The sequence below is a fragment of the Esox lucius genome, chromosome 25 (assembly GCF_011004845.1).
Source record: "Esox lucius isolate fEsoLuc1 chromosome 25, fEsoLuc1.pri, whole genome shotgun sequence".
NCBI classification, from domain to species: domain Eukaryota; kingdom Metazoa; phylum Chordata; class Actinopteri; order Esociformes; family Esocidae; genus Esox; species Esox lucius.
In genome coordinates, this window is record NC_047593.1 from 16,400,459 (window position 1) to 16,425,504 (window position 25,046).

Below are 25,046 nucleotides of genomic sequence, written 5' to 3' on the forward strand. Positions count from 1 at the left end.
GGAGGAAGGCCTCCATTTGCCTTCAGAACAGATCCAATCCTTCTTGGAATGCTGTTATGGACGTCTTGAACTGTGTCTAGTGGGATATCAGACAATATTGCTTTCCTCCATAACTCAAGGGTCCAGGTTTTGTGCTCCTTACTGTATATGATATTCGGGTCTGTGCATTCCACCACTGTTCCTGTTTGTTGATACAACTTGTCCTTGCTCAGCAAATTCAAAATTGTAGTAAAAAGTAAAAACCTGAAATGTTTTTTAAATGAGACAAACAGTAGTGATGAAATGTATTTTGTCAAAAGCTTTATTTATGAAAATGCAAGAGCTTCCGTCTACTTATGGTTCATCAAATTAGGAAACACACTCAATTTGGAAACATTTTTATTAATCCAGAGAGACAAATTCTCCCATTTTGAAAACCTGAAAACTTTTAAAAACGTCATTCTTATTTGGACAAAACATGAACAGACATGAATTAAGTCATTCATTTTGATATATATATATATATATATTTAAATCTTCCATACCTCTGAGAGATTTCTGAGGAGGACACAGCTGGAGGGTGGGAGAAGAAGGTGGGGGGGGGGGGGGGGGTGACTAAAGACTATATTTATGGGACGGGATTTGGAGGAAGAGGAGGAGGGGAGAGTCGACTGTGAGGGTAAAGAGAGGAAGGTGAAGTAGGGTTTATGTTGGGTGGTTAAGGTGAGGGAAGGATGGAAGGAGGGAACGGGGCTTCATTTAGTATATTCCCTTCTGTATTATTTGTATGGTATGCCCAACCTGTTTCACAAGGTGTTTACATTATATTTTCTTGTGTGTTAGCACCCTTGTTTTCAGGTTTAACTATACACCCTTTAAATATGAACAACCCTCAAGTTACAATAACACTCATTTTGTTTTCAGAATTAATACATTTGATAACAGAAAAATGTGGGATCCATAAGTGTCTTTGTTTCACTGGAGTCTGATACACAGATTAGAACAACCACCTCACTAATGTACTTCCATGTGTCATAATGAGGTCTGTATGTGACATCAGTCAGTAAACCCTTAAAAGTTATAAAATGCAAACTACAGACACTGAAAATATTGTTTTTTATTACATTTTGTTACTTTAAGAAGCATAAGCCGCCTAGCTGGTTGAATTAAATCTTCTTTATAGATAACATCTTAATATTTGATTGACTTGTCACTACAGATTATTTTCAGCTGAATGACGGATCATTTTGCAATTCAGGTTACTTTGGGGTTTTTTCGTACTCTGTAGTTTGTACACAGTATCACACCAAAGATTTTCATATCTTTTTTTCTTAAGCACAGCAATTACTTTGAAGACTTCGTAGGGTGGAATCAGCACCTCCTCTTCTTTTTTCCCCAACTTTGGGTAGGACTTTAGGTATGCACCAAAACATGTATATATTTCAAAGCAGGACTTGTGTCCAAAAGTTGGATTAATATGTTTTTTCAGGGAACTGGAGGCAAAATATCCAAATCTCATTTCTTTGTTAACTTCACTATAGTCTTTCTTTGTTCTTCTAAATGTGGTTCTACAGTTCTGTTGAGCTTTTTTCAAAACACGGAGAGCATCAGTGAGCCAAAAATGCAGAGTATGGTACGGGAAGGTTGTATACTGATTCTTTTGGGTGAGGACGGCTTCATTGAATACATCATGTATGGTGGGATGACCAGCTGAATAAGCACAGATGGCCTTGATGTGATCATGTTCAAGTTCATTAGCATAAAATGTTTCTTTGTCTTTTTTAAATCGTTCCGCAACTTCTTTTGCACAAGTTTCTGCCCGGTGCCAACTTTGGTTAAATAGTCTCTGGTTCTTTTCATTTGGAAGATATTCATTATTTACCTTCTTCTTCATCTTTTCAGTGCATCCACTATACATGTCATCAACAGCATCCGGGACCATTGATAAGGTAGTTTCATTATGTGGAGCATATTGACCAGGAAAATCCTTTAAAATTAGAAGGGAAAAAAACACAAAACACTTTCATGGCTGGTTGTGTGCACATATCATTTTCATGTTTTTTCATACTAAACCACACAACAGTTTTGATATACAATGTGGCTTTGTCCTCTCAAACAGATCACTCTTCTATCTCTAATTTATGCATCTATGATATACTAACTATGTGACTAATAGCTCCCCCTACTGTGTAACTCCACCAAGATGCAATGAGTTTCCTCAATTTCTTCATAAGATGTAGGAAGTTATAAACTAATTGCTGTTACTATGGTTGAACAAAGTTATGAAACCATAAACACTGAGTATCTAATATCACTGTCAGTTATGAAACCATAAACACTGAGTATCTAATATCACTGTCAGTTATGATACCATAAACACTGAGTATCTAATTTCACTGTCAGTTATGAAACCCTAAACACTGAGTATCTAATATCACTGTCAGTTATGAAACCATAAACACTGAGTATCTAATATCACTGTCATGAAACCATAAACACTGAGTATCTAATATCACAGTCAGTGAGCCCCATGGAACACATTATAACGTTAAACACAGTTTCCTTATACTTGAAATTGACTTGTGACACTGAAGTCTGGCAGTAAAGTAAGGAATCAGACATAAAAACTAAAATGACCAAAATACAAATGTATTCATTTTTTTTTTGGAGCTTCAAGATTTTAATCAGCATGTGATTTTTCATCAGCATGTGCCCAAATCTGGTTAAAAACATTGAGTTGTTGATGACCCCACGCAGAGGGAGACCAATCATCAGTGAGTGAAAGAGAGAAAAACAGAAACAGGTCTAAAAGGCATTGTTTTTTTCTACACAACAAACAGATTCTTATGTGTAAAATAGTTCTGGATCTTATGTGTAAAATAGTGTTGGATCTTATGTGTAAAATAGTGTTGGATCTTACCGTTTTCGAATCCACACTGAAAGTCCAAACGTGAATGAAACACAGCACAGCAAAGGTTACAGTCTTGTCTTTTGCCATGATGTCTTTTGCCTTTTAAGGTGCAGATTCAGCATTGAAGTGTTCAACATTCAGGGGTCGTCTTGTTATACTAGTGGCTTTGAGGTCATTTTCACAGCCCCTCCTCTACTGAGATGAAGGTCAATGTACATAGACCCTCTGAAACACAACAGATTGAACAACACATAATTGATTTCAATGTCTCCATCCAATTGTGGAATAATATACGTGTTCATGTCGTGTGGAGTACATACACCCCTCATCTCAACACAAAAGAGGCTGTATTAACACCAAAAAAAAAAAAAGTATCCGCTGATGTTAATTGTATTATAATACTGAATAGTATTTTAGTGATCTAGTAAGATTTTAAGTCGCTAGGCATCTCAGTAGATTCCCTGGTCTGATTATTGACCTTATCCACCCTCCAAAGTGTGCAGTGTGATGCTGTTAGTGTGTGTGTTTGCTATCAACCTTGGTGCCTCAAACCCTGTTTTTGTTCAGACTGTACACTGGCCTGCTTATAAGCAGACAACCATAAACCCTGTTCCCACAGTCTCTGACTTGAAGGTGTAAAACCGTCATAATCAGGTTGAGTAGTGCAAACCCCAATTCACTTCCTTTCAGCGTATTGAAGAGTAGAATATCAGATTGTGGGGGTCGACCTGTTACTAAATCCACTGGAAATGGTTTCTGGACATATTTACAAAGTTTATCTATTAACACCATTGTAGAAGAATCATCATCAGATCCTTATGGCTTTATAGTTGTATTTATCAGACTTGAGAATGACAGATGTGGTAGTTTATTATTCTCTTCTTGGTTTAATGTTTTTTACTGTCTGCCCTGATCTCCTTAATCCATGCAGAGACGTCTTCACAAGCAGATATAAACAGAAAACCTGTCAACACACTGAAGAACCAGATTAAAGTTGTAGAGAGTCACAATGATCATCACCCCTGTATGAGCACGTACACAGCCTTACAATGGTTCACCATATGGAAACATTTCAACCAAAAATGATGCTCCCTCTTTGTCTTTCTGGTGCATCTCGACCCCAAGTCAACCACAACTGGTGGTCATTCAGTTGTCATGGTCACAGACTCTCAGGTTGAGTGACTGGAAATGAGTTCTTGCTGGTTCTTAGAAACAGCTTAAAAAACAATGTTTTAAGTGACCAAATCAAGTATCCTAAGCTGAATTAAACAAAATATACATTCTCATTAAAACATTTCAGAAAATAGGCCCCATTTTTAAATGTGGATGTTATCCTCATAGACTTTAGTGTTGATCATTGACAGCTGTTAAACATTTTCCTAGCCTGAGTCCTTGATCTGTAGGTGCAGTCTCGCAATCTTGCATCTATACCAAACTCAGAAGTAAGAACTGACAAGACAGCACAATCATACCTGGGACTCAGGCTAGCACAGTCTAACAGATTTTCTTATATTGGTTTCCTCTCAGACTAGCTCTTTTTTATATTTGGTTTCCTCAGAAGCCAAACTCAACTTCAAGTGCAACCAGTCAGTGTCTTTCACTGGTGTATTATTGGATGAGAAACCAGCTGGTAATGTGTCCCTAATATTCAGTAGTTCATTCCAGGTGAAAGACATATGCATTGTTTCATTATGTACTAAACACAGGACCAGGGTCCAAAACAATGTGGCTGTCTAACTGGGCACCAAGCACTAGTAAAGAGTCCAACCTGACTGTAATATAGTTGTCATAGAATGAGATAGTTGATCTGAGCTGATGTCACACAGGAAGCTGTTAACCAACACTGCACATCCCTTAGTTCTTCCTTTCATATGTTGCTGTAGTCCTGTATGTGTCTTAGCTGACTGTTCTCTAGACAAGAGTTTATTTGGTACTTGTACTATTTACTGTATGTTAGTTCACCAGATTCACTGCTATCTTATTGCATACCTAAAGAAAACAATGTACTATAATAAAAAACGAATTCTGACAACCAATAGTACTTGATATATTTCAAAAGATGGTAAGACAGGAAATGGGTCCATATCACAAAGTTATATTTCGACCTAATTTCTTGTTTGATAACTAAATCCACTAATCTGTTGGGTAAACTGAATTTCTCTCAAATATGAATATAGGTCAAACTGTAACAAAACCTCACTGTTCACCTCTGCTCTGATCTCCTGGACTATGTACAAATATGATGGTTGGAGTCTGTGCCCTGTCCAGGTTTCTTTACATAAGGACTGAAGAATTAAATAAATTCAGTCAAACATTATATTTTTCTCACCGCATTAAATACCTGTCACTCTGAAGTGTGTCTGAGAATCTTTCACTTATCTGTTTCAGTGAAAGTCTGCCCTCTACAGGCTGCTGGGCAGAATGCACCACGTCAAGGTGGTAAAGGTCTCTCTGTTCATTGGTACGTTTGCTGGTCACTCATGACAGTGCTCTGTATGGAATCCCAGGAGTCACAAATGTCAGTAAAAGGTCATTTGACAAGACAATTATTTTAAAGGATAAATAAAAAAAGTATTTAATCAGTTCCTTTGCCTACTATATGCCAACTAAGTAAATGAAAAAATGCTTGATTTTACTCTTTCATTTATCATATACTCACCCTTAATATTTTTCAGCAAAAAATCCTATGTATGTTACAATTGGAGTGTATGGCCCCATTGTGGCTGCCAAACAGTTACAATGGCCCTCATTTATCAAAAGTGCGTACACCAAATTTCCAGCGTACACCTGGCGTACACCCAAAACCACGGTGACTTTGAGATTTATCAATATGGACGTTGGCGTATGGCACTCTCAAATCCTACGCCAGCTCAGGAGGTGGTGTACGCACGTTTTAAGTTAGTGCGGAAATGCGCAGGAAACAAAATCCTAACGCACTGACAAACTTAAAGATGTGATATATTATGACCCACTGTAAAAAAAAACAACAACATAATTACAAACTTCAGTGTTTATTTTTGTGCAACATGGACTTAAAGGTTTAATTTGTGTGACTTTACCAAAGCATTTGATTTATTTGTATTCCTTCAGATGCGAGCCTGTGCGCTTTACATGACGTTTCAGGGTTAGGCCCGGTAGTTGCGCACGGACTGGGTTCAGTAATAAAAGGCTTTAAATTACCAAAATATAATTTAGACTGACAAAATAATAAAAATGACGTTGTTCTTCTTTGAAATAATAATAGAAATAATAATAATAACGACATTCTTCTTTTAAATAACAATAAACGTCATTAATAATAAATATCATGAAATAATAAGACGAATATTACAAATTGTCATGCAATAATTAATGTGAATGAATGGTACTCCACATCACATCATCATCTTGTATTCCGCTTTTTAAACTGCCAAATTAAACAATTTTATTTCTTTCTACCTCCCTGGTGATCGTCTCACTCTCCACATCAGAGAAGTTTCTCTTTTTTGCCGTCTTCCGTGTGTCCATGGGGTAAAATGAGGGCGTGGGGGAAGCGGAGACTTGAATATATAGGGGTGTGTTAATCTAATGACGATCGTTTTCAGCCGCGGCATTTATCAAGGGCTGGTATTGCGTACACCTGGATTTTAAAGGTACGCACAGTTTCATATATCAGGCGGTGAGAGGAGTGTAAGCAAAATCTTACGCCAACATTTACGCCCGTTTCTACGCAATAATGATAAATGAGGGCCAATGAGACAACGGTTAACAGTCAAGTCAGATAGCTAGCTATATGATTTATCCCTGAACATAATCTCACTGACATCTAGTGGCTAAGTCTGGTAGTATTAGTCCCAACAGACAGTAGTAGTCGAGTGTTTCTTGTGCACAATGATTAGCCAATGGTGGATCAGATACTGCCCAGGTAGTTTAGACACACCCTTCCAATTATAATATGCCACTAGGAAAATTAGAAATGTCTCAAGAAGAAAAGTAAAAGTAAAATTGAGGTGTAGAAAAATATAAGGTGTGAGTATATGAAAAATGGAAGAGTAACATTAATTATTTTAAATGTACTTTGTTGGCTTTTAGTGGGCAAATGAAACGATTAAACACATTTTTATATTTAACAATCCCTTTAAATAATTTACTCATCAAATTAACTTGACCTGACACTTATCATTCCTGGGATTTGATATTTCTGGGTATGTTTAAAAAAATAAATGTATATTAATAAGTAAGTCAAATAAATGTTTACTCTTTTTATTTAATTATAGAACTTAGTAAATTGTCAAAGAAAAAAAAAAACATTGGTTGATTCCACTCAATTTGTAATCCTGCAATTTCTAACTGAAAAGGATATTAAATTGTTGCCTGTGGTTGTAACTACGTGCTGTTTTATACATAAAGTATACCGAAGGTCACGACCATCGCTGGTTTTCCTGTGTGTCTCAGAAAGACTACACCTGGACATTTACCTCATGGATATTATTAACAGTATATTTCATTCATAAATATGGCCACTTTATTTCATGTGGTGGATATCTTGTGTTATGTGTTATGCTGACACCATGTCCTTAGCTGACACCAGGAAAGGGGGATATGATTCACAGGGCCCATGGCTTGGCAGGGCTCACTGATTGTAATCATGTCATTATAATCTGTAAGTGAGGGGGCCCGGGCATATATCTTTTCAGGGGGCCCAGGATTCCAAGCCATGGCGCTGTGCCTAAGTGTCCAATACGATCCTGGGTGTTCCTGAACATGAAGCCTCCTGACCTAAACAGGAAGGGTGATGGAAAGAATTGGTGATGACGCAGCTGGAGAGATTGTGGGGCCTGAAAACACTGTTCATTTGTGACATTCCGCCCCCTTCTGGTGATTGTGGAGAATACAACATAATCCCTTCTCATTGTTGATCATCGATACACTTTGTACTGCTGTAACTGTGTGAAGTGAAGCTTTATTCACGCTACAGTCCAACTCCCAAAAATATATGAAAAACATTATGTAATGTAAATTTCAGCACAGACAGAGAATAACAGGTATTTCAACTTGCATCAGTCTTTCTTTTTCAGAAGCCAAAGAGCATCAGACAAGAAAAATTACGAGGAGTTGAAGTTGAAGGTTTCACAACTTCTATTTTGGTGTGGAGTCTGCTGGTTAGTTTGGAACTACAGTACTGTATATTCAATATATTGCATTGTGGAACTTAGGTTCGTACAGCTTTAACCAACTATAACTACAGTCCTCTGGATCAGATGCCTTCCACAAAGCTCTTACACCGTTTTGGTATCAGCAACCAGAAACCCATGAAAACATATTTGATGATAAATAGATGTACAGCCTCCAGTTCAAGCAGGAGAAACTTCCAGATGCCACCTGATTATCAGATTCTAACACATTCTCTACACTTTGTTGTATATATACAGTCAACCAGATATTACACCAAGTCACCATTTTGAATGTCCTCAGCATGTCTTAAGTCATAACCTCAGAGTCAAGTTTTTAGTCCAGCCAGTGTTTGGTTTCAAGTCCTCAAGTACATGGCTGCATAATAGACTGCAAACATATCATTCCATAAAAATGTCTTTTAACCTTTTAGAGACCGATATTCCATTTCATGATCATGTTAAAGTTACAGTCAGAAGGTTGGTGTTGGCAAGTGGTGTTGGCAATTCTTCATCAAGATAGCAAAATGACATTAATATGGAATTCACAGTTAGAGATGACAGAGATCAGACTTTACAGGCAGACAAACACCGACACTTTTTGCACCCAAATTAATAACATCCTGCTAACAAGTGTCAAACCCCCTCAAAGGTGTGAGATGCCCCTCATCAGGAAGACCACAAACCAAGTACTCATACAGAAGCTGCCGTCCATATAGCCTTTTTTGTATTATATACATTGTATTGTTGAACTTAGGTTCATACAGCTTTAACCAACTATAACTACAGTCCTCTGGATCAGATTATCTAGTAAATTCCTTCCACAAAGCTCTAACACTGGTTTTGGTATCAGGAAACAGAATCCCATGAAAACATATTTGATGCTGAACAAGCAAGTTTTAAGTCAAGACAATGTTGGGTTTCAAGTCCTCAACTCAATGTTTAAGTATTCAATTCAAATGTAAATGGGAATGTGTATTTCCTGTTTATCTTACACTGCCAGTACACCAAGACAAAAATACTCTGTTTGACAGCATTGATGAGAACTGTGTGTTCTGGATGTGAAAATACACAAACCACCACACCTCATCAACCATCTTGACAACTGACAGGATGATCTCGAATCTCACAACACTTAACTTCTATGAAACAACACTGACACAAAACCACACAGCACGTATGCTCTAGTAGATGTAAAAGTACTTGCCAAATACGAAGTGGTACAGATCCGAGATCATTGGTTCTGGCCAACTTCCTGGTTGAGTAAGCATTAAGAGAGACCCTTTTAGGATGAGCTAAAATAGACCAACTGACCACAGGTTAAAAAACAGAGTGGCTGCACACTAGACTGCAAAAAATATCATATCATATAAATGTCTTCTAAAGGTAATTTGTCTGTTTCCTTGAGTAATGCAGGTTGGAAGGAAAGTTTCTGTGATCATGTGTCTGTTATCTACTGTTTTCCTCTGATTATTTGGACTTGGAGACCATGAAGAGACCACAAGACTGTTGTCTTAAATGAATATGTGAGCTGTATGATTTTTGATTATGTAGACAATTTGCATTCTTCATTACTGTACCATTTCTCATAAAAACCAAAAGAGAAGCCGTCAATCCTTTTCAACCCTCAACCAGATGAACAGCGTTCCTGTTGTTTAGGGCTATTTTACATGAGGCATACATGATTATACATTTATAGAAGAAATGTAGATAAAGTTAAGCATTGCTTATAACACTGTGTTCCACAGCCCCTGAGTCCTTGTGATCCTCAGAGAGTTTTAGAGATGTGTGGATGTTTCATGGCTGGTGGTGGGGGGGTCGTCCTCTCCAAGGAAATTCTCAATCCTACCAACTATGGACCTCTTGAGTGTACGTGGGACGTTATTCCCCATGCAAACATACAACACTGGTCTTAGGAAACTATGGACAGAGGCAAATATTATTCCCACCAGAATTCTAATAACATCGACCCGTAGTTCGGAATATATTTTGTTCCAGTTAAACAGTATGACGGTAACGATGGGCAGCCAGCAGATGAAGAACATGGCAATCAGGGCAGTCATTACTCTGAGGGACTTGGAGGACACACTTATCATTCGTCTGGTTCTCAGTTGCAGGATGATAACAGAGTAACAGAAGATGATGATGAGGAAGGGCACTGCAAAGCCACCAATGAACTGACTCTGTAATATCTTCTCCATGTCTATTTTAACCGCTAACGGGAAACGAGTGATGAGGGCAACAGATGAAACCCAGGTCAGGATCACCACAATAGAGGCCTTGTTGATGGTACAGTTGTTCTGAGCCCAGACTGGAAACACCACCGACACACAGTGATCAACACAGATGATGACCAGGAGGAAGACGTTGATGAACATGCTGATTAACATCAGAGCAATGGTGAAAAACAGAAAGATGGACCCCCTTGTAACAATGATGATGATGTGAAATGTTGGAAAGGTGGCACAGAATATGAAGTCGGACACGGCCAGGCTGAGGTACCAGGTGGTGTTGACCGTCTTCTTCATCTTGAGACCAGTGATCCAGATGACCAGGCCGTTCCCAGGAACTCCAACCAGGAAGGTGAGGATGCAGACCACCAGGTAGAAGATATAGAATCCATGAATGTTTATGAAAGCAGCATAAACCAGGATATTGTCATAATAATCATAATATGTGTAATTGCCATTCTCCTCCATTGTGTTTCGTGTATTTGACCTGTAATCCCTGTGAAGACAAGATGTTTCAGTAGTTAGGAAACTGTTTTAGATGCCTGAGTCCATCTTGTACCCAATGTCATTTACAGTAGTGAAAGTACACATGGTGTCCTCACCCCCCCACACCCCCACCCCTTAGTGTTAAAACCCAGGACAGATAATTAGACTAACAGGGGGACTCTAGAGGTCACTACACACTAAGTTGAGACAGAAGGGAATACAGCATCTTGTTGCAGACTGTGAACACCCACGTCCTTGTAATAATATTAATAGATGTAATTTGGAGACGCCTTTAAAGGACATCTTACATGAGAAATGGGTCTACAAACAGTGCAATACATGAAAACATAAGTTGAGACACGAGGGGATAAACTGTATTTTTGCAGATTGTGAACACCCACGTTCTTGTGTGGGGCCTGACAGACCGATACTTCGGTACTAAGTGGGTGTTAATATTCTGAAAACATGACGGTACTGGTTTATATACAGAATCGTAGGTACCAGGGATTCAACACGTGACAGATGGCAGCAAGTGCAGCTGTACTGTAGCTCCGCTTCGAATCGTCAAAAAGAAAAAGAGTCGCCAACTTTGCGTTCGAGGTGGATGATCAGGGAGTAATAAATATGCAAAAACCACTATGGAAACTGTACCTTCAAACTTTCAAGTCTATAGGAGGAAACACTTCCAACTTAGCGAAGCACCTCAAAGACAGACATGAAATTCATTTAAAGAATTCAAGTTGAGTGAGTTTCAATTCACATTACATTAACAACGTGTCCAAGTATTATCCTTGTTATATCTTTATCTTGAAATACAGGTACTATAATTTTTATTAAAGACAGCTGGCATTGCTGTGAATAGCCTAGCCAACTGTGTTCCATACAGTGTTGCCAAGTACAATATGCAATATATATATATATATATTTTTAAGTCGCTTGAAATAATCACGAGTCGCGGGTTGCGTCTTTTTGGTCTTGTTTTAAAAGGTTTGGTCGCATGTCAGATGTAGGAAAATCAGACAAGCAACTTAGTTTTTGTACATTTGTGGTCGCTACTTTCTCTGAATGCATTGATTGACCATGTCTGCTGACAGCCTCACAATAATATAAGTGCTGCAGTGTAATTTGCTCTACTACAAATCCACCACCATCCCATTGGCGAATAATCTAGTTAGAATTCCAAGCCATGTTACACGTTTCAATGTTTATTTGTCAGATGCCCCAAGCAACACAGCGTCATCCTGAACAATTATATTCCTTGTGACATGGCAGCCGACTACTACGTATTGAGTGTGAAGAAGAATACAGTGGATATAAAAAGTCTACATACCCCTGTTGAAATGCCAGGTTTTTGTAATGTAAAAGAATGAGACAAAGATAAATCATGTCAGAACCTTTTCCTCTTATAATGTGACCTATAATGTGAACAATTCAATTGAAAAACAAACTGACATCTTCAAGGGGAAAACATGAGAAATAAAAACCTTACAATGACACCAATTAAATTCAGTGTCATTGTCTGTGGTATGTTATCTATGTACTGGCACACATGAATGTTAATTTAACCAGACTGGACATACCTGAACTTAAGATTTGGAACAATATATTGAGATCTATGATTAACGTTGTCAGTGTTTCATAATTGCATAAAGGACACTTAATGGACATGTAATGTATGGGCTGTTGATGAGGGAGCAGCAACTCGCTCGATTCCATTGAATTAGACTAAAAACCAATTATAGAAGGAATGCATTGTCTCTATATTTTGCCGTATGAAATGTGTACATTTGTCACAGAACGTACGGACCAACAGTTGTCAACTTAACCAGTAGTCCAAGTATATAAGATTAATGTAAATGTACAATTAACAGATATATTACCTACTAAACAGCAATACATACGTACCTCTTTGCATGTACTAGGAGACTCACTAAATAATTCTCTATGCATACAGTATACTGCACCTTTTTCTTTCCTTTCCAAAAAGTTTAAAAGGAAAATTTTCAGTGAGGAACAGAAGGGTTAAAATGAAGAGACCACTGCCAACTGAATGCTTCTGTTCCTCACACAAAACCTTCCTTTTCAACTTTTTTGGAAAGGAAAGAAAAGGGTGCAGTATACTGTATGCATGGAGAGGTCTCTTAATTCTTTCCAGAGCTGTACATTACTCCTTACCAAATCACACACATGTAATAAATATGTGTAATTTACATCACCCAGACATGGCCAAACAATGAAAACTAAATAGAGGAGAACTCACATATTCCTCTATCAACACATTATCAAGAGAGACACTTGTCACTGTAAAGTTTAATAACCTGTACAGTACAATGACCAATATTGGAATACTTCTCACTTCACGCAAAACAGAGGAAGTCCAAACCTGCCAGTTTTTAATCAGTAACACTTCTTTCAAATATACAACATCATGACTAGATACTTTATGAATTCCATAGTAAAATGTTTTCATCAGCTTTGGTATATATAATGATCTCCAACAATCATACATCCCCTAATACAATTGATTAGTTATCATCAGACCATGATGGTTGTATCATTAAACTTACCAGACTCTAAGATGATTGTTGTTCTTTGTTCTAGTTCAGAAATTCAATTTTAATACTGTCTGCAAAGATCTACTTAGTATCATAGGGGAATGAGTTGTGTTTGGGCAAGAGGTGGATCAGCTATAATCAAGGTTTCTTGTGTGTGTGTGTGTGTGTGTGTCTGTGCACGTCTGTGCGCATGATGTAGGTCTGCAAATCTTGATATGGGTGTGTATGTGTGTCATCTTGATGTTTAAGCACAAATGAGCTAGATATTTCCTGGTATTCAAAAGAAAAGCTTATTTTTTGTCCATTGCAATAACATCAAATTGCTCAATAACACACTGTAGACATTGTTAATAATGTGAATGACTATTGTAGCTGGAAATGGCAGATATTTTATGGAATACCTACATACAGAAGCCCATTATCAGCAACCATCACTCCTGTGTTCCAGTGGCACATTGTGTTTGCTAATCTAAAGTTTACCATTTTAAAAGGAAACTTCGTCATTAGAAAAAACTTTTGCAACTATGTTAACATCACTGAAAACTGTTACAGCCACAAAGGCCATGTTCTTCTTCTCTCATCATTCTGGTTGCTGTGCCTCAAGGTCATTTTGAAGCAATTACAATCAGTCCTTTACAACTGAAAAACGATGAGGGAAGCTTGATCATATAAGCTGCATTCTCATTGAAATGGGACGATAACAGCTTCAGGTTATATTTGTTGAACATTTTGTCTTGGTTGAAATGTAAAGATATTGGAAGCCCATCCTATTTATTACCTTAGGGACTGATATACTTTCATTACGGAAGATAGAATTCACACCACAGTTTTAAAATTGATTCTGGTCTTCAATGGTTTAAAGCTGATTGATCTGTGAGTTTATTTGCTTGTAAATAAACATAACATTACAATATCAAAGAAATATTCAAAGAAATTTCTGCTTTATTCCAAAAAGTAATTGATGTCTTTTGAGACGCCTAGAACATTTCATTTATAATGAACTGGTCAAGTTATAAACCGTAAACACAATGGAAAATTACAAAACCAGTCAGCATCTAATGTACATTACCTAAATATCTCTTCCTTGACCTTACACCATAGGTTAAATTAAAAGGTAAAAGCAGTAAATAATATAGGAAATCATTTGTTATATTACATTATATAGAATATTGGACCTAGTTTTAATCAATTAAACAAACAATTGTTTTAACTCGGGTAGACTTTTTTTATTCATTCCAGTGCAACAACTTACTCAATCAGATAATATAATGTTCATATTCTTCTAGGTCTGTACAACCAGTGAAAGTTACTATTGAAGGTGTTGCCAAATCTGAATATTGAAATTAGAACTTTCACTCTCTGGGTTTTACAGATAAAATTCCAATAAAAATCATGGGACCAATGGAAATGTGGATTACAGTTTTTCTCTATTGCTAGGAAACTTTTAATGAAAGAGGGGTCAAGTTAAGTAATCATATAATCAATTTGTATGCATGCATAAAGGGGTCACCTATGAGATATTATTAGCAAGACTGGATCAAGAAAGTGCAAAGAAAGAGAGATTCAGAAGTGTTCTGGGGGAGTAACTCCAAGTGGAATACAAAGAACTATAATTCCTGCCACAGTTATCGAACATGTTGTCAATCGTGGCCTTGTTCAGGCTGGGCAGCAGGTCCAGTCCAATGTCAACAGATCAACTGTGGAGTCAATAGAAAGAACAGTAAGTTAGTTACAAAGCCTTACCACACTGTCTTGAGTACAATAAATGGGTAAAATACATTTTGTTTTTGCAGTGTTTTAGTTTCTGTATATACAGCATTGTAAAAGACAAAATGGAAGAAGTTAAGACTGTAGACCCTACAGTAGAGTTGTAAGTCAGAAGCCACTGCTCTGTAAAAGATAATGACAGCCTGGTTGCAGTTTACCAAAAGGCACCTAAAAGAAACAAGTTTCTCTGGTGAAACCACGATTAAGCCTGTGTGCCAAGTGTCACATCTGGAGGAAACCAGGCACCACTTATCATCTGACCAAGTAGATTTGTCAAGTGAATCTTTCCCTTTGACATAAAGGACATGTTGGCATTGATCAGGGGCAACATTAAATAAATTAAAACCATTTTGATTTCATGTTATTATACCATAAATGTGGTCCAACTATGGTGAATAATTTTAAGAGCCACTGCATTTTTGCCAGAGAGTTTTCTTGACCTGTTTCTGTCCGTGGTTTGAGGGGATTCATGAGGGGCCTTTCTATGTCAGGAGTGGCGTTGCTGATGGTGTCGTTCACACAAAACTCATGCATGAAGAGTAAGAAACAATGAAAAGACAATAATCTGTTTCTCTTGCCTGTGTGTGAGGGACCAGACGTTCCCGGAAAGACTGCAAACAGGTTTTTGAACATGTCCCTAAAATTATTTCAGCCATAACTGTCTTAAGGGTGTTTTTAAGGGTAACATACAAGTGGGGTTAGTTTTTAGTTTGGTTGCCATCAATTTTCACATGATTTCCTATGCCTTTAGAGCTCACCCCTCCCCAAAACATCAGTGAGCAACCACCATGGTTCACAGTGGGGATGGTATTCTGTTCACTATAGGCCTTGTTGACCCCTCTCCTAACATGGCGCTCATGGTTGTGACCGTAAAGCTCTATTTTGGTCTTGTCACTCCAAATTACAGTGTGTCAGAAGCTGTGAGGCGTGTCAAGGTGTTGTTGGGCATATAGTAACCAGGCTTTTTTGTGGCATTGGTGCAGTAAAGGCTGCTTTCTGCCAACTTGACCCAGCAGCTCATACATTTTTCAAGTATTTTTGTATTGTGCCCCTAGAAACAACCATGCCATCTTCTTCCAGAGCAGCCTGTCTTTCTCCGGAGGTTACCTGTGGGTTTTTCTTTGTATCCTGAACAATTCGTCAGTGCGTTTTGGTAGAAATCTTTATAGGTCTACTTGACCTTGACTTGGTATCAAGAGATCCCAGAATTATCCACTTCATAATGTGTGATTGAACAGTACTGACTGACATTTACAAGGGTTTGGATATCTTTTTATATCCTTTTCCATTTTTATAAAGTTCCATTACCTTGTTACGCAGGTCTTTTGACAGTTCTTTCCTGCTCCCCATGGCTCAGTATCTAGCCTGCTCAGTGCATCCATGTGTGAGCTAAAACTCATTGTCTATTTATACACAGACACTAATTGTAATTTAAAAAGCCACAGGTGTTGGAAATTAGCCTTTAATTGCCATTTTCACCTGTGTGTGTCATCTTAAGTGTCTGTAACAGGGCCAAACATTCAAGAGTATGTAAACTTTAAGGGCCATTTGGGTGACTTCTGTTATCATTATGATTTAAAAAGGAATCAAACAACTATGTGTTAATAAATGTCTTCATATGGTCACTATCCTTAAATAAAGGACAGTATTGTTTGTATGATCAGTCATATTTTCAAAATCAATGCCATAATGTCACTGTTTCTGCCATGGTATGCAAACTTATAATCAAAACTTTATAAAACAGCACATAGATACAAACACAGACAGCAATTTAATATCCTTTTCAGATAGAAATCATAGTATTATAGAAACATGTTTACTAATGTTGGCAGGGTGTTCTTATCCAGATGTTGCAGTAAACAGGAACATTTTGGATTCAGGTTAAGACATTTAAGTTGGTTCAAACTAGAGTGTGGGTTCAGAATGTTAAATATCAGAAAAGGTCAAAGTTGCTGGGATACAGATAGCCTGAGTTCCAGGTACATTTAATTCTAAACAACTCTAATTTCAATCTTTGGGGTGACAATATAAGTTGGAGCCGGGGGAAGCGAAATTAACAATTAGACAACACAAACAGATCTGGTACTCAGGCTAGGAAGGAGCTAAACAGCAGTTCAAGGTCACCAGTAAAGTCACCCTGATGACTGATGACATTCCACAATCACCAAATATGACTTTTTTTAATGTCATATTTACATGTATGATAACAATGTTCTATTCCTGTATAGTTCCATTCCAATCAATATTTAAGTTACATTTGTTCTTGAGAAATCAACAGTCACTCAACCTGACAAACTCTGACCCTGACAACTGTTTTACTTGCACTGTGTCTTTATGGACTGCTGCTTCTGTATGAGAACTAGGTTTGTGGTCTGTCTGCACGATGCGGGACATCTCACACCTTCAATGGGGTTTGACACTTGTTAACAGGATGTTATTCGTTTGAGTGCAACATGTGTTAGTGGTTGTCGGCTTGTAATGGCTGATATCTTTAATCTCGATACTTGTGAATTCCAAAAAAAGATTTTGCCAACACCACTTGTGATAACAAGTCAGAAAACATTCTGCCTGTTGCTTCAACAGGTACATGAAATGGAATATATATATGTAAAAGATTAAAAAAACCATGAATATCATAGATGTATGACAAATCCATCTGGTTCTCTATGTGCTGTGACAATCAGATTAATGATGGTCTCACACCTTCAAGATTCCTCAAACTTGAGAGTGTTTCCATTATACCCAATTGAGCTTAACATGAGTGTTTCCAGGGTAACACCAAAATGAATAATAATAAATGGCTACACGTTACTAATGATTTACAAATGCATTAACTCGCTGTGGGTACCATCACCCCACACAATGAAATAAGAGTTTTCCAGAACGTATTGTGTCTGGAAATCTCTTTCCCGGTAATGTTGACCTTTTCTGATCTTTAAGCCTCTGAACCCACACTCTAGTTTGAACCCACTTAAAGGTCTAAGTCATAATCAAAATTGTTCCTCCACATCATGTCAATATCTGAAAACATATCTATTAATAATGTAATTTACATTTTGTATGTAATTTCTATCTGAAAATAATGTTAAAGTTGTTGCCTATGTTTGTAACTATGTACTGTTTTATATATACAGTAAACCAAAGGTCACCGCCATCACTGGTCTGTTTCATACATACAGTAAACCAAAGGTCACCACCATCGCTGGTCTGTTTTATACACACAGTAAACCAAAGGTCACCATCATCACTGGTCTGTTTTATACATACAGTAAACCAAAGGTCACCACCATCGCTGGTCTGTTTTATACACACAGTAAACCAAAGGTCACCACAATCGCTGGTCTGTTTTATACACACAGTAAATCAAAGGTCAATAATAAAAAATAAATAAACAAAAAATAAAAATAAATAAACACTTGAAATATATCAGTCTGTGTGGAATGAATGTATACATTATACAAGTTTCACTTTTTGAATGGAATTACTGAAATAAATCAACTTTTTGATGATATTTCAATTATATGACCAGGCACCTGTACATATTATACAACATTGTTCAATGATTGGTTTATCACTATCACATGACCCCAGACTTTACCACTCCTCCCATAGTCCTAAGTTGGGGTCTATGTAGGCCCTCCCCATTTCTTTACAGAGCTGTTGAAAGTTTTCTGTTGCACTGGGGTCATTGGGTTCATACACAAACACCAAGGGGGAGGGGGGTAGTTGTATGTCATCCATCTCAGGTCCTGGTGTAGATTGTTGATCCGTCTCCGTTGTCGGCTGTTGCTCTCGAAACCCTCGGCTCACCTTGTAATCTGCCCTTTTTCTCAACAGTGTACATACAGTAAATCAATTGTCACCATCATCGCTGGTCTGTTTTATACACACAGTAAACCAAAGGTCACCACCATCACTGGTCTGTTTTATACATACAGTAAGCCAAAGGTCACCACCATCGCTGGTCTGTTTTATACATACAGTAAACCAAAGGTCACCATCATCACTGGTCTGTTTTATACATACAGTAAACCAAAGGTCACCACCATCATAGCTGGTCTGTTTTATACATACAGTAAACCAAAGGTCAGCACCATTATAGCTGGTCTGTTTTATACATACAGTAAACCAAAGGTCACCATAATCGCTGGTCTGTTTTATACATACAGTAAGCCAAAGGTCACCACCATCGCTGGTCTGTTTTATACATACAGTAAACCAAAGGTCACCATCATCACTGGTCTGTTTTATACATACAGTAAACCAAAGGTCACCACCATCATAGCTGGTCTGTTTTATACATACAGTAAACCAAAGGTCAGCACCATTATAGCTGGTCTGTTTTATACATACAGTAAACCAAAGGTCAGCACCATTATAGCTGGTCTGTTTTATACATACAGTAAACCAAAGGTCACCACAATCACTTGTCTTCCTGTGTGTGTCAGAAAGATCTCACCTGGATATTTATCTAATGGTGATTATTAATGTTATACTTCATTCATAAATATGGCCACTTCATTTTATGTGTGGATATCTGTATGTGTTATGCATACAGGTTCAATGTGTTCATTCATGTTCTTGAACATGAAGCCTCCTAACCTTAACAGGAAGGGTGATGGAAATAATTTATAAAATTTTTCTACAGGAAATTTAAGCAAAGTTAAATGTAATTGAAATATGAGGACAGTGGAAGGTTTCACAACTTCTAATTTGGTGTGGAGTCTGCTGGTTAGTTTGGAACTACAGTGCTGTATATTAAATACATTGAATTGTTGAAGTATTCTACGAAAATGGAAATGTACATTTCCTGTTCTTCTCACACTGCCAGTCCACCAAGACAAAAATACTTTGGATGACTGCATTGATAAGAACTGTGTGTCCTGTATGTGAAAATAAACAAACCACCAGACCTCATCAACCATCATGACAACCGATAGGATTATATTGGGGTCTTGCAACACCTAACTTCTTTGAAACCACACAACGTTTGCTCTGGTTGATGGAAAACTACTTGATGAATAAAAATCGATACGGATCTGAAAATAAGCAACCCGCCTAAAATACACAAACCTATTGTCACAACAGGTGGTGTAGTGCAGTGTTGCTTGAACAAGGAACCAGGTGCAGGCAGGGGTAGTCGGTGTGGATTCTTTAATTGTACAAGAAATAAACAAAACACCAAGCACAAAACACACAAAGCAAAGGGCTGACTAAAGCAGCAAAAAAAGACAATACGAAATGGTACAAGTACTTACAATAACGGCAACACACACGCCATCCAAACACGACAAGAACAATGAGCCACAAGGTGGGGAGCAGAGGGGAAACATACACATACAAACGATACAAATTGGGACCTGGGGCCTGTTGCACAAAAGTAGAATGAAGAAATCCAGGATAACTGAAAAAGCGCAGCTTGACAGCGTGATCCGCTCATCGCGGCTTAATCGGTTGCACGTTTGCCGAGCCAGGATGAGAAGGTGAAGCTATGTCAAGCCAGGTGTAGATAGTCGGGATAAGTGCACGTCCACGGCGTTCTTAAATAGACCACGGTATCGATCACAGATTCACTGATTCAGAGATGGAGAAGACGCGTGCAGCATATTTTTCACCCGAGGAGCAGCAACTAATTATGGAAAGAACCAAGGAAGGCCTGTGATGGCAGGATCTGTATGTAACAGGATCCAGACGCATTACAGTATGACAGCCAGCCTGGCAACATCGTAAGTATGGGCTAATGGAAATCTGAATTATGCACAATTCCTGCTATGCTAATCAATGGGTGGTTTGCAGAATTCACAAACTGTAAGATGTCTGTATACATGACATCTGAACAAGCAAATAGAGCTGGCAGATGCACAGATTGCTGTAAGTAAAAGGACTCACCAGGATCTGGACCTTGGTATAGAAATCAAGAAGAGAACACTGAGGAAACAGGATCTGGAGATCCAGAAACTACAACAAGAAGTGACTTCAATCCCCACTGTTAGCTCATCTGTAAAACAATGTATTAATCATGATTTTCTTTCTCTCTCCCAAGCTCCAAACTGACAAGTGACAGCACTAAAATAAAAAGCTTAAGAAGCATTGTGGTGTTCCCTGTGTGATGAATGTACACTATATTATGCAAAGTTATTAGTTCAGTGAGGTCAGAGGAAAATTGAGGTCATGAAACCAAAGTAAGCTACTATAATATCAAATAAAACATTAGGCCTAATTAAGAAGTAACACAAACAATCCTTTATTGGAGAAGGACAAGACAATGAAATCACTCATCTGAAATAATGTATTGGTCTCTGACCAGCCTGCCATTAATGTCATCTGGGAATATAGCTGCATTGTCCCACTCAATCTCCAGTGCCACTGCTGGACCCCTTTCCTTTCTCAGATAGGCAATATTGTGTTGGACTGTGCAGGCTACAGTAATGTCACAGGCCCTGTCTGGGGTGACCCTCAGGTGGTGGAGACACTGAAATCGTGACTTGAGAAGGCCAATGCATAACCCTTGTCTCCCAGCAGAACGGCAGAGAATTCACCTGAGAATACAACATGTAATCATTACAACTACACAAGTAAAACCTTTGACGCAATTGTGTTTATCAGTGAAATGTGTGTGGCCTACCTTGTGATAGTCGCTGGGAAATGGTACTGGACCTAAAAACTCGGGAGTCATGGACGGACCCAGGCCACTTTGCCTCCACATTGGTAATGATGCAGGCAGCATCACAGATCATCTGAAACAATGCAATGTTTCCTATTCAGTATACATGTCATGCACAGAATACATTTGGTCTAGTTGACAGTAACTAAATAATTTTTACCTGAGCATTGATACAGTGGAAGGATTTTCATAATCTCCCTCGTGGGCCTCTGAGGGGTGTTTAATGCGGATCTGTGTGCAGTCCAGCGGACCAATGACATTAGGGAAAGCTGTAACACAAAATAGTCTGAGTATATCCTGTGACTGTTGTAATGTGACACGTTTTTGTAATCTGTAATTCATGTTACCTGCAATCTTGTAGAAATCTCTTTGATGAAGCACATTCTTCTGTGGCCAGCGAAGGTAATAAAGATGTGTACCAAGGATTTCAGTGCCAAACACACTTCTGACAAAACGGCAAATAGTGCCTTTATTTAGAATTTCGGCATCTCCCAGGGCATATAAAAACATGCCACTTCTAAAAAAACGCAGTGCCACACAATAACGGATTCCATCTCCAGTAAATCGATACCTCTCATGCAGGTACTCGTCGGGAAAAGCTAAAGGGTCTGATCAGTCCCGAAACACCCTCTCACGTTTGAAAGCACATCTAAATATCAGCGCTTCTTCATCCAAAACTTCATTCAGAAATGGACATGCCATGGTGCAGGGAGAAACACAGGTGAATGGGACTTTATATATTGCCCTCATCACTGACTTAATTGAAACCCCCGTTGCAAATTCATCAACCATTTCAAACCATCTAAACTGCAATAGTAGAATTTAAATCAAACTCGTCACAGCAATAGTGACAAGTAATGCATGTTAACAATAAAGCAGAACACATTCAGAAGACAACGGAACGACTGTTAAAGACGTTTATTTTGGATCAGAGCGGCAGCTGTTTTAACACAAGACTCCAGGATTAATCTTAACCTGGCTGTTAGCCTGCTCTGGAGCAGGCTAGCTGCAAAGAATAAATCTCCATGGTTACTTGGCTGGGTTTAATTCAGCCTGCTTTTGTGCAACCAAGTCAAAGCTAAATTAATCCAGGATAATTTGGATATCCCGGCTTAATCCCTTATCCTGGTTTTGTGCAACAGGCCCCTGGTGTGAAGGATTAAAAACATGTGACAGTCCGGGATGTGTTTGTGAGGTATGGGAACTGAGAAACTATGGCACGGTGGCGCTGCTGCTCACCGCACCATGACACCTATTAAGTGTCTTTTAATGGTAATTTGTCTGTTTGCTTGATTAATGCAGTGTGGGAGTTTCTGTGATCATGTATCTGTTATCTACTGTTTCACTGTGACGTTTTAGACTTGGAGACCATGAAGAGACCACTGGATGGCTGTCTTGTAAGGTAAGTATGGATATGTGAACTGTATGGTTTTATTATGTAGACAAATTGCATTCTTCATTACAGTAAAATGTATCATATAAGCTAAAAGAGAATCTGTCAATCTTGGGTTAACCATAAAACACTTTAAAAGCATACTTCTTGTGCAGTTATTTAAATGTAGTTAGGGCAAATATACATGAGGCCATGAAAAGAACATACATTTCTAATAAAATGTCACCAAAGTTAAGCATTGCTTAACAACACTGTTCCACAGCCCCTGAGTCCTTGTCATCCTCAGAGAGTTTTAGAGATGTGTGGATGTTTCATGGCTGGTGGTGGGGGGGTCATCCTCTCCAAGGGCATTCTCAATCCTACCAACTATGGACCTCTTGAGTGTTGATGGGACATTATTCCCCATGCAAACATACAGCACTGGTCTGAGGAAACTATGGACTGTGGCTAATGTTATTCCCACCATAAGTCCAGTTCTTATGACCTCTGTGCTGTAATATATGTGGTTTGGGGGTAACAGCATGAAGACATGTAAGGGCAGCCAGCAGATAAAGAACATGGTGATCAGGGAAGTCATTACTCTGAGGGACTTGAAGGACACGCTTATCATTCGTCTGGTTCTCAGTCTTGGGATCATTACAGAGTAACAGAAGAAGATGATGAGGAAGGGCACTGCAAAGCCACCAATGAAGTGACTCGCCACTATCTTGTGCCTGTGGGTTTCATCCGCAAACATAAAACGAGTGCTGAGGGCAGCAGATGAAACCCAGGTCAGGACCACCACAATAGAGGCCTTGTTGATGGTACGGTTGGTCTGAGACCAGACTGGAAACACCACCGACACACAGCGATCAACACTGATGATGACCAGGAGGAAGATGCTGCTGAGCAAAGGGATGAATATCAGAGCAAAGGTGAAGTTACACATGAAAACCTCCCTGATGCACACCTCTTTAAAAATGAGGATGATGTAAAAGGGTAGAAAGGCAACACAGATTATGAAGTCAGACACGGCCAGGCTGAGGTACCAGGTGGTGTTGACCGTCTTCTTCATCTTATGACCAGTGATCCAGATGACCAGGCCGTTCCCAAGAACCCCAACCAGGAAGGTGACAATGTTGACCACCAGGTTGAAGATACAGAAACTTTCAGTAAAGCATCTATCTGGTTTTATCAGATGGAAAATGTCATGTCTGTAATAGCCATAATACTTCATTATTTGTGTGGGTTTGAAATAATCCTCCATTGTGTTTCGTGTATTTGACACGTAATCCCTGTGAAGATAAGATGTTTCAGTAGTTAGGAAACTGTTAAACACTTGGATTCATTTAAGTCATTAAAAGTAGTGAAAATAGACACATTTTCCTCATATCCCCACCCCTTAGTGTTGTAGCAGATAATTAGATTAGGGGCACTCTAGAGGTCACTACACACTAACTTGAGACAGATTGGGATACAGCATCTTGTTGCACACTGTGACCACCCATGTCCTTGTAATAATATTAAAATTAACAGGTTACCATATGGTGACAGGACAAAACCACGCAGCCTAACAATGCGTTGCGTGCAGGGCCACCAAATGCCAAAGAAAAACTGTTCAAAACATTAATGAAAACCAGCGCCCAAAGGGGGTTGGACAATGCACCGATCTGTGGTAGGTCGAGAACTCCCGTTCCACTCCATGACCTTCTGCTCTCCGTATCCTTGCGTCATTCTAATCGGGAACTTTTTCAGGGAAAATAAGTCAAGACAATTTGTTACACCTGTTCACTCCCTCCCGTCACCTAATCAGGTATCTGGGGTGTCCTTGGGCCTACCTCCCTGGAGAGGGTGTCCAAGGACCAAAAACGAACTATTGTACGTTATATTTTGATGACGTAACACAGACTGAGCGGTAAGGAGCGGTAAGG

General features: G+C 38.6%; 3 protein-coding genes across 3 annotated transcripts; all 3 read right to left on the bottom strand.

The window, feature by feature from the left end:
• Positions 1-586: 586 nt before the first annotated feature.
• On the bottom strand, positions 587-3,220 carry LOC105021012 (T-cell ecto-ADP-ribosyltransferase 1). Its single transcript, XM_010888441.4, has 2 exons — positions 2,900-3,220; positions 587-1,966 (listed from the first exon to the last, which is right to left on the bottom strand). The coding sequence occupies exons 1-2, from the start codon at positions 2,975-2,977 to the stop codon at positions 1,193-1,195; spliced, it is 852 nt and encodes a 283-aa protein (XP_010886743.2). The 5' UTR covers positions 2,978-3,220; the 3' UTR covers positions 587-1,192.
• Positions 3,221-9,818: 6,598 nt separating this feature from the next.
• Positions 9,819-10,739, bottom strand: LOC105021011 (C3a anaphylatoxin chemotactic receptor-like). Its single transcript, XM_010888440.4, has one exon. It carries the CDS (start codon positions 10,737-10,739, stop codon positions 9,819-9,821), a length of 921 nt encoding a protein of 306 aa, XP_010886742.2.
• Positions 10,740-23,428: 12,689 nt separating this feature from the next.
• LOC105021010 (C3a anaphylatoxin chemotactic receptor-like) lies at positions 23,429-24,382 on the bottom strand. Its single transcript, XM_010888439.4, has one exon. It carries the CDS (start codon positions 24,380-24,382, stop codon positions 23,429-23,431), a length of 954 nt encoding a protein of 317 aa, XP_010886741.2.
• Between the last annotated feature and the right edge of the window lie 664 nt (positions 24,383-25,046).

Coding starts and splice junctions, on each gene's coding strand:
- LOC105021011 (XM_010888440.4), bottom strand. CDS start 10,739: ATGGAGGAGAATGGCAATTACACATATTATGATTATTATGACAATATC.
- LOC105021012 (XM_010888441.4), bottom strand. CDS start 2,977: ATGGCAAAAGACAAGACTGTAACCTTTGCTGTGCTGTGTTTCATTCAC. Junction 1,967..2,899: donor TCAGTGTGGATTCGAAAACG/GTAAGATCCAAC, acceptor CTAATTTTAAAG/GATTTTCCTGGTCAATATGC.
- LOC105021010 (XM_010888439.4), bottom strand. CDS start 24,382: ATGGAGGATTATTTCAAACCCACACAAATAATGAAGTATTATGGCTAT.